This window comes from Podarcis filfolensis (assembly GCF_964270895.1).
Source record: "Podarcis filfolensis genome assembly, chromosome: 2".
In the NCBI taxonomy this organism is placed as follows: domain Eukaryota; kingdom Metazoa; phylum Chordata; class Lepidosauria; order Squamata; family Lacertidae; genus Podarcis; species Podarcis filfolensis.
This window is the reverse complement of record NC_139605.1, coordinates 69,382,252-69,397,566: the sequence shown is the minus strand read 5'-3', so window position 1 is coordinate 69,397,566 and position 15,315 is coordinate 69,382,252. Positions and strand designations below refer to the sequence as shown.

At 44.6% G+C, this 15,315-nt stretch overlaps 2 protein-coding genes across 7 annotated transcripts in view; one reads left to right on the top strand and one right to left on the bottom strand.

Annotated features, from left to right (window-relative positions):
* Nucleotides 1–15,315, bottom strand: part of LOC310756359 (E3 ubiquitin-protein ligase RNF14-like) — a 44,102-nt gene that overhangs the window by 16,912 nt on the left and 11,875 nt on the right. For 5 of the 6 annotated variants that reach the window (XM_083600182.1, XM_083600183.1, XM_083600187.1 and 2 more), the window contains exons 8-9: nt 14,523–14,653; nt 12,400–14,167 (exon numbers count right to left, since the gene is read on the bottom strand). In XM_083600182.1, the coding sequence (XP_083456308.1) occupies nt 14,116–14,167; nt 14,523–14,653 (183 nt within the window). In that variant the 3' untranslated portion in view covers nt 12,400–14,115. Of the gene's footprint in view, nt 1–12,399; nt 14,168–14,522; nt 14,654–15,315 lie in introns of those variants that run through there. The other variant, XM_083600186.1, reaches the window with a different exon arrangement.
* LOC310756361 (glucosamine-6-phosphate deaminase 1-like) lies at nt 9,676–12,413 on the top strand. The gene is made up of 4 exons (XM_083600190.1): nt 9,676–10,094; nt 10,621–10,805; nt 11,227–11,401; nt 11,898–12,413. Exons 1-4 carry the CDS (start codon nt 9,950–9,952, stop codon nt 11,993–11,995), a joined length of 603 nt encoding a protein of 200 aa, XP_083456316.1. The 5' UTR covers nt 9,676–9,949; the 3' UTR covers nt 11,996–12,413.

Here is a 15,315-nt window from a genome sequence, read left to right as displayed (position 1 = left end):
ACTAGCAAGTGGGGTTAGCATTGCAGTCTACACTGTTATTAATCTCAGGGCGATACCACATACCCTCCCAACATTTCTCTGATGAAAATAGGGACATCCTATTCTCCATCAGGAAGCTTCTCGTGCGTTTGATCGCCTGCACACATAAGACGTCATATGCACATTGACATTGGTGGCTCTGCCTCACCTACCTCATAGGGTTGTTGTAAAGAAAAAAATGTGCGAGGGAAGGGATCGTGTGCAACATCTTCACAGATGAATGGAATGAAATAAAAGTTTTAGCAGTAAGCTGCCTTGAGTCCCTGACAGGGGAAGAGGTGAGATATACTGTAATTATTATTAATAATAGTAATAATAGAAACTGTGAGACTGACCAGAAAGTAAATCCGATTGAACTTAGTGTGACTTAGTTCTAAATAAAAATGCTTCAGAGTGCAGTGTAAGGTTGCCTGGTCTTGACCCAGTTACCTGTGAATAAGCTCCATTGAAAACAGTGGCACTTATTTCTGAGTATAGACAGTATAAGACTCCATTTACAGTAAAGGAATAAACACTCCGTGTGTTTCCAGAGAAATGGCTGGCTGCTGAAGCATTGCAATGAAAGAATTTAAAGTGGATTGGTAACCTTTTCCTTCAAAATTATAGGAAGGTTTTGTATGCCAGCTTCACAATTTATTTAATTTGGTACAGGGATTTTATTTTTAGGATAAACAGGACCTAGTTTTGCACCTGCACACTTTTAATTGTTCTCCCGATATATGAAGGAGGAAAAAGGAAAACACTGGCATTCTGGGATCACATCAGAAACAGAGACAGCTTCTATAATTCTGAGACAGTCCCTGGAAAAATATGCTGATTTTGCGAAAAAAATCCCTGCGTCCAGTCAGGCTTCCCTGCGTGGCTCTGCTTGGGAGCTGACCTGGCAGGAGAGCAGAGTAGCAGCGGTCCTGTGTCCGTGTGAGATGAGGGATAAATCAAGTCCAGAGACAGTTCAGTTCTTATCTCTAGAAGCGTTTATTTACAAGCCATAAATCAGTCTCATTCCATCGGAGCTTTCCGGCATCTTTCCCGTGCTGCAAAAGCACACACACAGCCTCTGAGGCTTGAGCTGTGTCTCAGAATCGAAAGCAAGTCTGAATGCAGACACACACTGTGACGCACTTCTCTGCGTCAAGCTCCTCCCAGATATAGGACACCACGGAGTTTTAACCCTGTCAGTTCCAAACTCCACACCCCCTCTTGTCCTGCATCTGGGGACAATAGCCAACAATGCTTTCCCCATACACAGACCCTCACAGAACTCCTCGTGCTTCTGGAAGGTTAATGGTTTTGTGAAACCATCAGCGAGGTTCTTGGTTGAGGGACAGTATTTCAGAGCAACTAGCCCCTCATGAACGCTCTGACATACATTCCGGAACCGTATGTCCAAATGTTTGGTCCTCGCCTTGAATTGCCCTGTCTCAGCCAATTTGAGGCATGGTTGATTGTCTTCATGCACCACAACGGGCAGACAATTCTCTCCACAGATTTCCTCGACCAAACACACATAGAACTCCAGTTCTCTGCAAACCTCTGATAGCGCACTGAACTCAGCTTCAGTAGATGAAAGCGCTATGAGACTTTGCTTCCGGGACCTCCACCCAATCACTGAGTCCCCAAACTTCACCACTAGGCCTGACACTGATTTGCGATCCTCAAGGTTAGCCCAATCCGAATCCACCCAGGCGGTCAGCTTGACATCACCCTCAGCTGACATCTTGAGGCAAAAATCTTTGGTATCTTGCAGGTAACGTAGCACCCGCTTAATACCATTCCAGGCCTGCACACTAGGACTTAAAGCCTCTCTACTGAGCAGATTGACAGCAAACGCTATGTCTGGTCTGCTCCACTGTGACAGATACAACAGACTACCCAGAGCTGACTGAAAGAGTTCAGTATTTTCGAACACCACGCGTTCTACTTGCTGACACTCCTTCACGTACCCAGTCTCCATGGGTGATCTGGCACCTGCACAATCAGACATCCTGAACTTCTCAAGCAACTGTTCAATCTTACCTTTCTGGCGAAGCAAAAAGCTTCCATCACTTGCTCTTGTGATCTCTACGCCTAGATAGGACTTGACATCTCCAAGCTGCTTTAGCTTGAACCGCTTTCCAAGCTCCTTAGCAAACTTCTCTACCTGTTCACCTGTCTGTGCCATGAGCAAGATGTCATCAACAAACACCTGGACCACTTGCTGTTGCAAGCCTGAATCTCTAATGTAAAGACAACTGTCTGCAAGAGATCTCTTAAAACCTAGCTCTTCTAAGGCTTCATGTAGGCACATATTCCAATTCCTGGCAGATTGGCGTAATCCATAGATGGATTTGTGCAACCGCCACACGACGCCTGGCTCACTGACTTCAAACCCTGGAGGAGGAAGCATGTACAACTCCTCCTGGAGATCTGAGTTCAGGTAGGCGACATCTACATCAAAATGGTTCACCTTCCAACCTCTCTGTGCTGCTATCGCCAAAAGCGTTCTCAAAGTCTCCGCCCTCGAGGTCGGCGAATATACCTCTGTGAAGTGGACACCCTTTCTCTGTGTGAATCCTCGGGCCACTAACCTCGCTTTATACTGTGGTTCTCCTGCTTCTGTGGGTTTAAGTCGGTAAACCCATCTGCAGCTCACAGCTTGCTTACTGGCCGGCAGCTGTGTGAGTGAGAACACTCCAAGAGACTCCATTGAGTTCATCTCCTTCTGCATCGCCTCATGCCATTTGCTGGCTTCTTCCCGAGGCAACTTCTGAACATCCTCAAAGGATTCAGGTTCACATCTAGCCACACCAACCCAGACACTCGTGGCTTCATACCTTTCAGGTGGCTTCCCTTTGGTTGATCTTGCTGATCTCCTCAGCGTGAATTCTGGAACTGCGCCTGAATCACCTGGATCAACCCTACCATCCTCTGTGTCAGAAACATCCCCCTCTGACCTGCTGCGCCATTTCAGGCGAACAGCTGGTTCTGCTGGCGAGGATGGTTCACTCCTTAGCTCAGACTTGACAGAGACCTTTGGAGGGGTCCTGGGACTCCCTTTTGGAGAGATACGGAGCCTCTCCCTTGGAGATCCCGGCTCTGGACTCTGTGGCTGTGGACTGTGCACCTCAGCAACAGGTTCAGCCTCGTCCTCCTCCTCTTCCTCATCTGAGTCTAACAGAACATCTGGATTCCCGTGAAGACGCTTCCACCCACTCTGCTCGCAAAACTCAGCACTGCCGCTAATAAGCAGCTTGGACTGGTTGCCAGTAGGGTATGCGAAACGCCACGCCTTTGAACCCGGCTCATAGCCTACAAAGATCGTCTTCCTGGACCTTGGCTCACCCTTTCTGCGCATGGCCTTTGGAATGAGGACCCAAGCCTCACAGCCAAACACATGCAAGAAATCCACTTTCGGTTTCTTCCCATGCAGCAGAAAGTACGGTGTGTCTCCCACACTTGAATTGAACACCCTGTTCTGAACAAAGCATGCCGTCTTATAACTCTCGGCCCAAAAGCGCTGTGGCAGACCCGAGTCTGCCAGCATAGCATTCGCTGCTTCCTGTAGTGTGCGAAATTTTCTCTCTGCAACCCCATTCTGTTGCGGACTGTAGGGGGCAGTCAGTCGATGACTGATACCCTTCTGCCTGAAAAACGATTGCAGCGCAGAACCTGTGAACTCCCCCCGCGATCAGATTGAAAGGAAATCACCCTGGTAGAGAACCGTAGCTCTACCGCTGTGATCCAATCCCTGATCAGTGCAGCTGCTTCTGACTTCTGTTGAAGCGAAAAAACCCAAGAATGTTTCGAAAAATCGTCAATCAGGACTAAAACCCATTTAGACCCAGCTAAAGAAGGTGTCGGCATGGGGCCTGACAAATCTGCATGCACAAGTTCAAAGGGTTTGCTGGTTCTCCTCTCTGACCTGGGGTATGTGCATGTTGTGACCTTCGATTGCTTACAGGCTTGACAATCTAGGTATCTGTCACATGCCTTGAACCTACACCCAATGGTGTTGCCTGCGGCCTTCCTCACATATGACCACCCAACGTGCCCAAATCTCCTGTGCCATAAGTGTATACAATCATGGTGTGGTGGGACATTAGCACACTGCCCTTGGGCATCTTCAATGGACTCTCCACTAGCCCCATTTTCCACCAGCCCCATTTCCCCACCAGTCCCATTTTCAATGGGCATCTCCACCAGAAAGAGCCTGTCTTTTCTCTCGACACTGTAGATCTTCTTCCCATCCCTGTAGAAGGAACACAAATTGTTAGAGAACAGAACATCGAACCCAGCAGCCATCAGAGCTGGCACACTTAAAAGAGTGGGCAAGCTCGGGGACCACATAAGCTTGCACCCAATGATCTATAAAAGAACAATATAGAAACCCAGATTCAGTCAGTGGTCTTTGAGACCCATCTGCTAAGGTGACATAACGTCTAGTTTTAATTGTCTTGCAGTTCCGCAGGAGCTCCCGAGATTTCACGAGGCAATGAGAAGCGCCCAAGTCGATAACAAGAGATAAAGAGTGTCTCTGGCTGTCTTCCAAAGATGCCATGGCGCTGCTCACGTTCCCATCGGTTGCCATGGCCACAGCCTCCCCCCGACTGAGGCTTTTGCCTTTTCTCAGAGACACCATCGCAGCTGTGAGGTGATAAGACGCCTTGTTTTTCTTTTCCTCCTGGCCTGCTGCTTTCCCACGTCTTTGCTGGGAACCGGCCTTGGGAACCTGCTTTGTTGACATTCCACACCAGCCGGTGTCCTTGGCAGCCTGGGCCTCTAGCGGATGCTTCCCAGCGCTGTTGGACGTCGTCTCAAAGCACAAACAACTTTCGAAGCCTTTTGCTTTCCCAGAGCTCTTGGAATGGCCTGCCTGGCCTGCCCCCCCACTCCTTCTTGGGGTGCAGCCTGTGCCCTCTTCCACAGCTCTCAGCTGCTCTCCAGCACACAAACGTGTCGAAGCAGAGAAACAGCTTCCCAACACAGCCCCAGCCCCCACTGGGCTAGCTCTCACTTCGGCCTGAGGCTTGCTCCCTTGGCCCTCGGCTTCCTCCCGGCCCTTGGCTCCTGCTGAGCTTTCGCACAGGCTCCTCAGCACCTGCCAAGTGGCCTGAGCCGATTTAACGCCCTCCAGGTGGGGCAACAGCAAAGCGTCCACACTTGCTTTCAAGATGCAGAGCTCTCTCTGCTCTCTCTCACTCAGCAGAGCAGCAGCATGCATGGGTGGGGCCGGCTCCTTCTGGACTGGATTCCAGAGCCCTGTGGCCACAAACCACCCCCTTGCTCTTCTTGACCAGGCCTCCCAGTTGGCCCCATTCAGTCTCTCACCGGGGTAGCTGTCATGGCCTTGCTGTTCCTGAGCAGCAGCCATCTTCCTCCCACCAGGGCTTCAGCGTACTCACAAGTTTGCCAGCAAGCTGGACTTCTGAAGCAGCCGCCCTTCTTGGCCTTTGGCTCCTTTCTCCAGCATCTCCCACTGCCCTTCCTGGCAGGAGATCACAGCAACTCAATGCTGGCAGTCTTCCTCCCTTCTCACACTTGTCAGGAAACGCGAAACTTCCATAACCTTTGCGAAAAAAATCCCTGCGTCCAGTCAGGCTTCCCTGCGTGGCTCTGCTTGGGAGCTGACCTGGCAGGAGAGCAGAGTAGCAGCGGTCCTGTGTCCGTGTGAGATTATTGCATGATTTAAGACACATAAATAAAATCCTTGAACCCATGGGGCCTTTGCAATGTGGTCTTCCCAATCCAAATGTGATTCCACATTCTTATCAATTGGCTATAATAGATTTGCAAGATTGTTTCTTCTCTATCCCCCTACAGGAGAAAGATCGTATATACTTTGCTTTTACTGTACCAGTAATTAATAATTGTCAACCAACTGAGAGATATCAGTGGAAAGTTCTCCCTCAAGGAATGTTAAACTCCCCTACCATGTGTCAATATTATGTTACTCTTTACTCTCAACCATTTGAATATTTCTATACAGGATCATCAGTCCTATACTCGCCTTCAGAAGCATTTTCAGCAGAAGGAAATTCATCCAGCCCCCCCAGGACTCGCAAGCGGGGAAATCATAATGCCCCAGTGACATGGGGCCAAATAAAATCACTTTCTCTTCAGGCTGAACAGTTTAGAAGTGAACAGCAGCTTGAAGCAAGCCCTGCTAATTTACTCTTGTGCATTATATCGTGCCTTAATATTAATTCCATAATAGTGCTCATTCTCAGTGTTTTGTTTTTGCCTCTTTCTGCTTCTGCTCCTCCCAACAGTGCTTCCACACCACCGAATGTGTGGGAATCTTTTGCAAAAACCCTCAATGTTTCTTCCTTTTGCTTAACTCAACAGGTGTCAATAGGTGAAATCCTTGGCTCCTGCCTTATCCCTGTTTGCCATGATCCTTTTGACATACAAAATGATACCTGGTTTTTTTCATCCTTGCCCCAAAATGATTCTCTCCGCAACCTTGGGTACTCTGGCTATTTTGTCTGGGGAACTCAAGTGCGTAAACGACCACCTTTGGCTATTGATTTATCAACACCATATGTGGCATCTTATAATGTTACTTGTGCTCGCATGGTGAATTGCACAAAATCCAACTGTGTGAAAATGGGCAAGGATAATTTTAATTGCTCTGATTATGTGAATATCTCTTATCTGTATAAATACACAGAGCTACCTGCAGGTTGGTTTTGGTCGTGTCCTGGCTATACGTTTAATTATATTCCTGCAAACATTAGCCACGGTACACCTTGCTGTTTAAGCCGCTTGTCTATCATATTGCCTGAAAAACATCATCTGTTTCACTCTCGATATCGCCGCAATATTGAATTGTCTGCCGATTGTGATGACCTTGTCTCTCTTCCCAGTAGGACTGAATATATCTCTTTAGCTGTTTCTCTCTTAGGTGTTCCAGGATTGGCTGTACGTAATAGCGGAAATATTAACTCTCTAGCTTGTTCTGCAGCAAAAGCCCTGAATTTTACTTCTCAAGCACTTCACCTTCTCAACGCAGAGCAAGCTGAACTTCACAATGGTTTATTCAAAAACAGAGCTGCTATCGACTACCTTCTTATGCTTCATCATTATGGCTGTGAGCAAGTCGCAGATATGTGCTGTTTTAACATCACTGACAATTCTAAAGCCGTTCAACGTCAAATTTCTCATTTGCAAAATCTTACCCACCACATTAAACAGGACATTGGGTTCTCTGGTTTCTGGGATTCTATTTTTCTGTGGTTCACTGGCTGGTTGCCTAATTTTAATTGGCTTCGTAGTCTTTTTTATTATGCCATAATGATTGTATGTATATTAATTTTGTTCTTTTGCTTCCTCCAATGCATTCCTAGCCTTACAAATCTTTTTTCTCGCTTTTTCTCTCCGCCTCAGCCACCTAGTACTCTCCTCGCTGCCTATTATTCGAAATGGCAACGCCAAGAATAAACAAAAAGGGGAAATGTGGGTAGAATTATTTTGGGATTCGCTGGCACACCACTAATCCTGAAGTACTCTTGCCCCATCCACCCTCGCAGTATTATTTTCGGATTCGATGGCAAACCACTAATCCTGAAGTATTGTTGCCTTATTCATCTAGTTGCCTTATTTCGCAAATAAGAAAAGAAAGGAGGAGATGAAGAGATGTTCTCTTTATGTGCCAGTCTAGTAAAACACTGGTTCTTTTCTGTGGCATTCTGGGAAACTTTTCTTAGCTCTTTTTCTTAACTTTTGTACCTTAAAATCTTTCTCTGCTTCTCCCTCACATACACGCTGTGTAAAGCTGTGCCAGGCACACACATAAATTCCATTCTTTGCATTCCACTCTTTTCACTTAGGTCACAATAAGTTTACAATGATCTGTTTTCCTTCAGTGTATAATTAATTAGGTGTTCTTATATTATGATCATAATATTAGTAATTGCTATAGACATATTATAATCAATCTTTAGTCTAAGTGGATTAAAAGCTTAGATACTTGTCTAATGCCCATTTCTCCCAATATCCTTTGAAGTATTGGAGATTAATGGACTTGTGTAATCCCGCCTTATACCTATGTTAACCAATAAGGAACTAGCCTCTTTGTTTGTATTTTAACCAATCAGCCACTAGCATACCAGTGGCCATGCTTTGTAAGATTCAATAAAAGAGAGAGACGCGTGGGTTTCAAGGGGACTCTAAAAAAGGACTCTAAAAGAGGACTCTCAGGAGGACTCTCAAAAAGCAACCTTGGAATTCTGAAGACGCTCTCAAAAACACCATCCACCTGTTTGTCTTTATTCCAACGCATTCCAACAAGAGAAGGCATCCAAGTTTCACCCAGACTTAGAGACCTTTCAAAACCAACATTCTTTGAAATGATAGCTAAACTAAATGTGTGAGTCACTGAAGGCACAGAAGTTAGGCATCCAATCAGCTGTTATTTTTTTTATGGGTGAACCCCTGAAGGAATATATAGCCTTCTATATATGAACCGCTACTGAGTTGTTCTGACAAGGCACTGAAGCAGTTGCCTACACATTGTTGTGTGCAAAGTCTGTTACATATTTTTTGATGAATTTTTTTTTTTGGGAATAAGAATATGACAGGTTTGAACACCAATGGGACATTACATATTTGTTATTTATCCACCACTTCTCAGGTGACCCTCACAAATGGTTTAGATCAGTGGTTTTCAACCAGTGTGCTGTGACACCCTGGGGTGCCTTGAATGATGGTAAGGGGTGCTGAGGGAATACGCCACAAGGGAAGGTGTTTGAAAAAAGGGTGAGAAGCTTCCAGCTCTGAAAGCAAGGGGTGACATAACTGGGCTCCTGAGCCCACAGGGGTGCCACAGAAACAATGTAGTTGGTCAAGGGAGCTGTGGACTCAAAAAGGTTGAAAACCGCTGGATTACAATATGGTTATCGAGTAGTGCTCTGGTAACAACTGGAGGCAGGGAGAAGAAAGCTTAGCTTGAACACCAGCTGCTGAACCCTCTCTCACTGCCACTTTTAAGAGGAGTACTTTATGACTGCCTGTGCAAACAGTGCATTTCTGACACTGGAGTCAATCCAGACATCTTTACAAGAAAGATGAGATACCATAAGAGGCACAGTGAAAAAAGTGGGCTGATTTCATATATGGATAATGCATTATCTACCCCCCCCAAAAAAAACCTATTAGCGAAAACATGCCTCAGGATAAGAACAGTTTCAGCTTAAGAACGGACCTCCGGAACAAATTGTTCGTAACCAGAGGTACCACTGTAAAGTTCCATACATACATGTCCAATTAAAGATCCAGGTGCCTCTGAGTAGCTACTGAGCAAAGGGCTTTGTTTTTAGTACCAGGGCTCATGGTCCTTTCATTCAAAAATCCATTCCTGCTTATCTCCAAACATTGTTAGTTCAGCAGTCTGTTTTTTTGTGGGCAGCGGTCTGTTTGTTTCACATTGCTGTTGCTTTCAGTCAAGCTGACAAAGCACCCAAAATACATATAAAAGGAATATTCATTAAATTGCTTCTCCATGTTTTTAAACTTAGTCTTTGGGGGAGGAAGCAAGAATTTAGTGTATGTAATGTAGACGAACACTTCCCCACGATCCCTGCTTGCTGTGAATTAGAAAACAAGCTCCAAAGATTTGTTCTGTTTGGCCACACTTTCTTATCATGGGTCCATAGAGAGTGAACTTTAGACTGCTGTGTAACAGGCGAGGAGGAGCGTGGGTCGTCAAGTAGTGACATAATATCTGTGGAGTGTGAAACTCACCTGGAGAGAAACTCATCTGCAAAACCAACAATAAAATATGCAACTTTCCCCCCTGCTGGATACTACAGGAGAACATTGGGCTGTTGCCGCTGCATTCATTTCACAGAAATGCAGGAATATATAGCCCTGAGCTAACCTTGTGTTCTTGTCAGGTCTTCCAAGGGATCACCCAGAAAGCTACCACTCCTTCATGTGGAACAACTTCTTCAAGCACATTGACATCTCCTCTGAAAACACACACATTCTGGATGGAAATGCAGCTAACCTAGAAGCAGAGTGTGAGGCTTTTGAAAGAAAAATCAAAGAGGCTGGAGGAATCGAACTCTTTGTTGGAGGTGAACATTGAGAGGGGGCAAGGTCTGAACATGCGTGGCCATCCCTCAGTGACTTGCAGGTGGTGAAATGACCTTCGTAGATCAGCAAATTGCCACAACGGCTTTTTGTGTCTACCTCAGAGCATGTGCTTTGTAGCGAAAGCAGTTCATTTTATGCTGCAAACCAGAGTGATGAACCATCAAGGGATAAGATACCAAGTGGTGTACACACATGTACGGAAGAGGCAGATAGTGTCAGTTAACTGAAGACTGCTGTAGCAGTCTAGTTTCATTATTTCTGTAGATAAAGCCATTCCTTTTTTTAGTGACTTTGTCAGGTCCTGGGATATTGGAGAAGATGCTTTTCCTAAATGTTTATCAGGGGCAAGTAAATTTTCACAGGATGGTTTATGAGCTAAAGCCGACTTGCAACTTCCATGTTAAGTTTTCTTGAGCCCAATAAGCACCTAATCCTGAATCACTTTCTGGTATTCTTGATGTTTCCTTTCTTTCGCTAGATTCTAAACGTGAACTGTCTCCATTACAGGTATTGGCCCAGATGGTCATATTGCCTTCAATGAGCCAGGCTCAAGCCTGGTGTCCAGAACCAGAGTCAAGACCTTAGCTATGGACACGATATTGGCTAATGCCAGATTCTTTGATGGAGACCTCTCCAAAGTGCCCACAATGGCACTTACAGTTGGAGTGGGTACAGTCATGGATGCCAGAGAGGTTAGCACAACAGTACCTTAATTTCAGGGATAGGGAACCTGTGGCCTCCGGAAGTTGCTGGACTACCAGCTTCTATCATCCATATTAGCAATACTGACGGGGGCTGATGGTAGTTGGAATCTTAAGAGTGGAAATCAACGTCACACTGACTATGACAAATATTCCAATGTTGATAGCTCTAGTTGCTACTTTGCTCTCTCTGCCCCTTTTTGGCAGACACTCTCAAATATTGGTAGTATCCTCTAACTTTTGTCCCTTACTTTATTTGTAAAATGTTGGTTTTCTAAATCACGTCCCTCTCTCATCTCCTCCATCCTAAAATCTGTACATATTAGAGAGTAGCCAGGAACATTTTTCTTATCTCGGAAGGTGACAAAAGCCCTAAGCCTAACCGTGTTCCCTGTTGTGTCTTACAATTCAGGTTATGATTCTAATCACAGGAGCCCATAAGGCATTTGCTTTGTACAAGGCTATTGAGGAAGGAGTAAATCACATGTGGACAGTGTCTGCCTTTCAGCAACATCCCCGCACTGTCTTCGTATGCGATGAAGATGCCACGCTGGAACTTAAAGTAAAAACCGTGAAGTACTTTCAAGGTAAGAAGCTTGGTAATGAGGATGAGAGATGGCCACCTTGTGTGTAAAACACAGAAGTGAAATATGGTAACTCAAAAGGACTTTACAAGAACTCGCCCTGGGTTGCTAAGTACGGCTCACTGCTCACCTGTTTTATCTTTTGGGAGCCTTAAATACAAGGAGAATCTTCTGAGACCATAACATGCAATGCAGACTGTTTTGGTCCATTCTCCAATTTGCAAAGCTATTACCTCACTGGGGAGTCACTAATTATTTTTCCTTTACTTGCTGCTACTCTTTTTTAGAAATGTTGAGGAGTGCAGCTTATATTTTTTAAAGCTCCAAGTGATGTACAGTATACTACTATGAACTGAAAACATTTCAACTGGCAACCACCCCAAGCTATTTTAGTAGTGACTGTAAGTTTAGGCAGAATGTGAAATATTTCCTTTGAAGCTACTGCCAGTTATATCTGCATTAGAACTAAGTGTCTGCTGTTTTGTATCAATTAATTCAGGTTTGATGCTTGTTCACAACAAACTTGTGGATCCACTATACAGTATGAAAGAAATGGGAGGAGAAAAAAGGCAGTCCAAGAAGCCATATAGTGACTAGCCTCTTACGATTTGGAGCAACTGGTTATGCAGTCCTGTAACTCACATGGAGCTGGTTGAAAGCACCCTGCCTTTGTATCTTGGGAACGGTCGACAGCAAAACACATTATTGGAAAATATCATTTTCTCAATGGTGAGGTAGTAGCAACAGATGCAGCTACACCAAGCATTGTTCAGCTGCAAAGCTAACTGTCAGTTTGCCCCCTTTTTAAAGACCAAATGAGAAAACAGAGGCTGTCTATTCTCCTTAACAGAGCACTGTATAACTTAAGTGTTACCGAGAAGTACATGTTATCTGAACATGTTATCTGTTTGCATAACAAAAAGATGATCTGTAACCAAGAATGGAACGTGAAAATGTGGAGCTTTTGCTACTAATTTTTTTTTTACATTAAAATCCGTACATTTTTCCAAAACAATCAAGTTGTATTTATTCTGTGGGATTTGGAAAGATGGATTGAAACATTGTTGGGGGCTGACTGGGAACTAAGGGAACATAATCAGAGAAAGCAAGAATTGCAAGCCATCCAGAGAACACAATTTTTTAAAGTTTCCACAATTCTGTAGTGCATCATATACAATGACTATATAATTCCCCCACTTCTAAGTCCTCCATGGTGCCAAAACATTGCCCGTGCCAGTGACCAGCCTGCTCTTGAACTCTCCTTACTATTACTGCCTGGAGTAGTCTTCCCCAACCTGGCCTCCAGTGTTTTGAACTAAAACCCATCAGCGCCAGCCAGAACTGAGTAATAATCCAAAACAGCTGGAGGGCACCTGCATGGGGAAGACAAACTACAGCTTCTGGGGATGCAGGATAGTAAATAGTTTTTGTTTGTTTTCTGTTTTGGTTCCTTTTTTATTACATCAAATACCATACTAGCAGCATATAGCCTGCGTGAAAATTAAGGTTGCACACCAAAATTCTTTAAATGTATAGTGCACTGGTTTAGTCTCTTCACAATGGAACTGTTTCTTCTTTAATTCCATCTTTTGGGATAATGCAGATTTTTAGTGCATCTCCAGGGTATACATCTCTCTCTGCAGCAGAAATAAACACCTCCTTGACTAACTGCAAAGCCTTCTCCAGAGACAAGGACACTTGTTCCCCATTTTGCAAGTTTTTGAGGCCAACCTGGTTGTCCAGCAGAGGCTGCCGCCTCTCTCACGCAATCCTAAAACTAGCATGCTGGTAATAGTTTGAGAACTTATTGTGCCAGTGCATCATTTAGCCATAAACTATATTATCTAGAGGCAGGTGTGATGGTGAAGGTGAATTTGTATGTAAGTTTAATATTTATATGAAGCTATTTTATAGCACCTGTTGACCTTCAGTAGGGTGAGCTAGTAGGATGGCAAATATTTATACGCTGTGTGGAAGGCCAGCTTCAGAAATGAATATGGGAAGAGTCCCAAAAGTTCAAATAACCTCAGTGTTGGAAAGTGCTTCAGGAGGTGATGAATGAAAGGTAAAAATCAAAGAAATCATGCTCTCGGGTTCATAAGCCAGAGAGGATCTCCACTCCTGCTGGAATAGATTCTAGCATGAATGAGTTGCTGTTCTAGCATAAGAACCATTAAGGAATCCCTGATTTTATAGCAATGCACATTTATAATGCCACTTTCTCCTTAGTATGGGTAATAACAATAATAATCACTTTCCACTTGTTTCAGTGGCAGCAGAGACATTTGCAAGAACTGGCATTCTAGTGAGTTTGCTCTAATTTTTCAAGGTGCAAGGATCTCAAAATTACGTAGGATTTCAAATCAGCTTGTGAATTTAAAGTGGAATAGATTACCTCTGGCCTACGGGCCATTTCCCCCCCAGCCACACCCACCTGCACCACACTTGATGCCAGTTGAGTGACAGGCGGGCAGCCCCGCCCACCTATCAAAGTGGCCTGTGGGGTAAGTTCCAGCCCCCTTCCTGGAAATGGTTCCCCAGCCCTAGTTTGAAGACTTTTAGTGATGACCAAAAAAAGAAAAAGGTCTATAAGCATACTCTTTCAGTGCATATGCATACTGTTCTCAAGTGCCAATGCTTAAGTACAATCTTGAACACAGCATGGGTGGCACAACTTCATTTTTCTTTGATTTCTTTCGCTTTGGGATCTGGGTAGACTAGCCCTCCTCCTCCCAGAAGTTGCCATCATCTTCCCCACCTCGAAATAGCCTGAAACACACAAGAATGCAACTCTTGAATCAGGAAACCATCCAAACGGACCTATACGTAACAAGACATGCACTCTGAGGTTCAACTTCCTTCAGCTACTGAAGGACCCATTCATACAGATGCGCTGAAAAAGCACATCTTTGGATTCCAACACTTCAGGCAGCATGTTCTCAGCACAAACAAAACTCGTATATAAAGCCTGGTCGCCAAAAGAGAGCATGTCAGGGAGAAGGCTGACTAGATGACAATCTGCACTGAAATCCTTCTAGGTTTCAGCTCCTGCTGATCCAAATAAACTGGCCCCAAATGCAGTTGATGTAACTTTACAGTTTCAGCATCGCAGACGTATACATACCGGTTAAAACAGGGAGATGCTGGATCATTAAAGTGCATATATGGATTTCCTCTTGGCAGAGAACCCATACAAAGCCAACAGAAGTACTGTGTACAAGCAGTGCATGTCATCTTGTTGCAGCCATCCAACTTCTGAAAGTGGAGAGAAAGAAAGACACAAAGGCAAACAACTTCAAGTATCAATTATGTCTTATGCCACAGTCATCAATGCTGTAATCACAGCACATTCAAAAATATGAAACTTGCTGATTCCTTTCTAGGGAAAAGGAGTTAACTCTGCTCTCTCACACACACACAATCACACAGGATTTCAGTTTAAGATCTTTCCACAGGGGGTGGCTGTGTTAGTATATTGCACAGAGAGAAAAACACATGTACAAACAGCTTGCAATTCTTCTCGCCCCAGATGTACACACACACACAACTTAGAAGAACACACCATGCATCTGACAAAGCAGGGTCTATTCTATGCTTATGCTGTTTAAATTTGTCTAGGTTGAATCCAGACTTGGGCATGCTTAGAGGAGACCCACAGAAATCAGTGGGATTCAAATTAATCATAACTAGCCTAACCCCCACTGATTCCAATGGGCCTACTCTAAACATGACTAAGTCTGAATTCAGGCCTTAGGGCAGATCTACACCACATGTTTAAAATACACCCAACACACATTTGAAGTGCATGGCTTCCCACATAATGGGAATTATAGTTTCCCTTCAGAGTTACACTTCCAAGCGCCCTTGTCCTAATGCCAATAGAAGGGGACACCTTCCTCTCCTTCTACCTTCCTGGG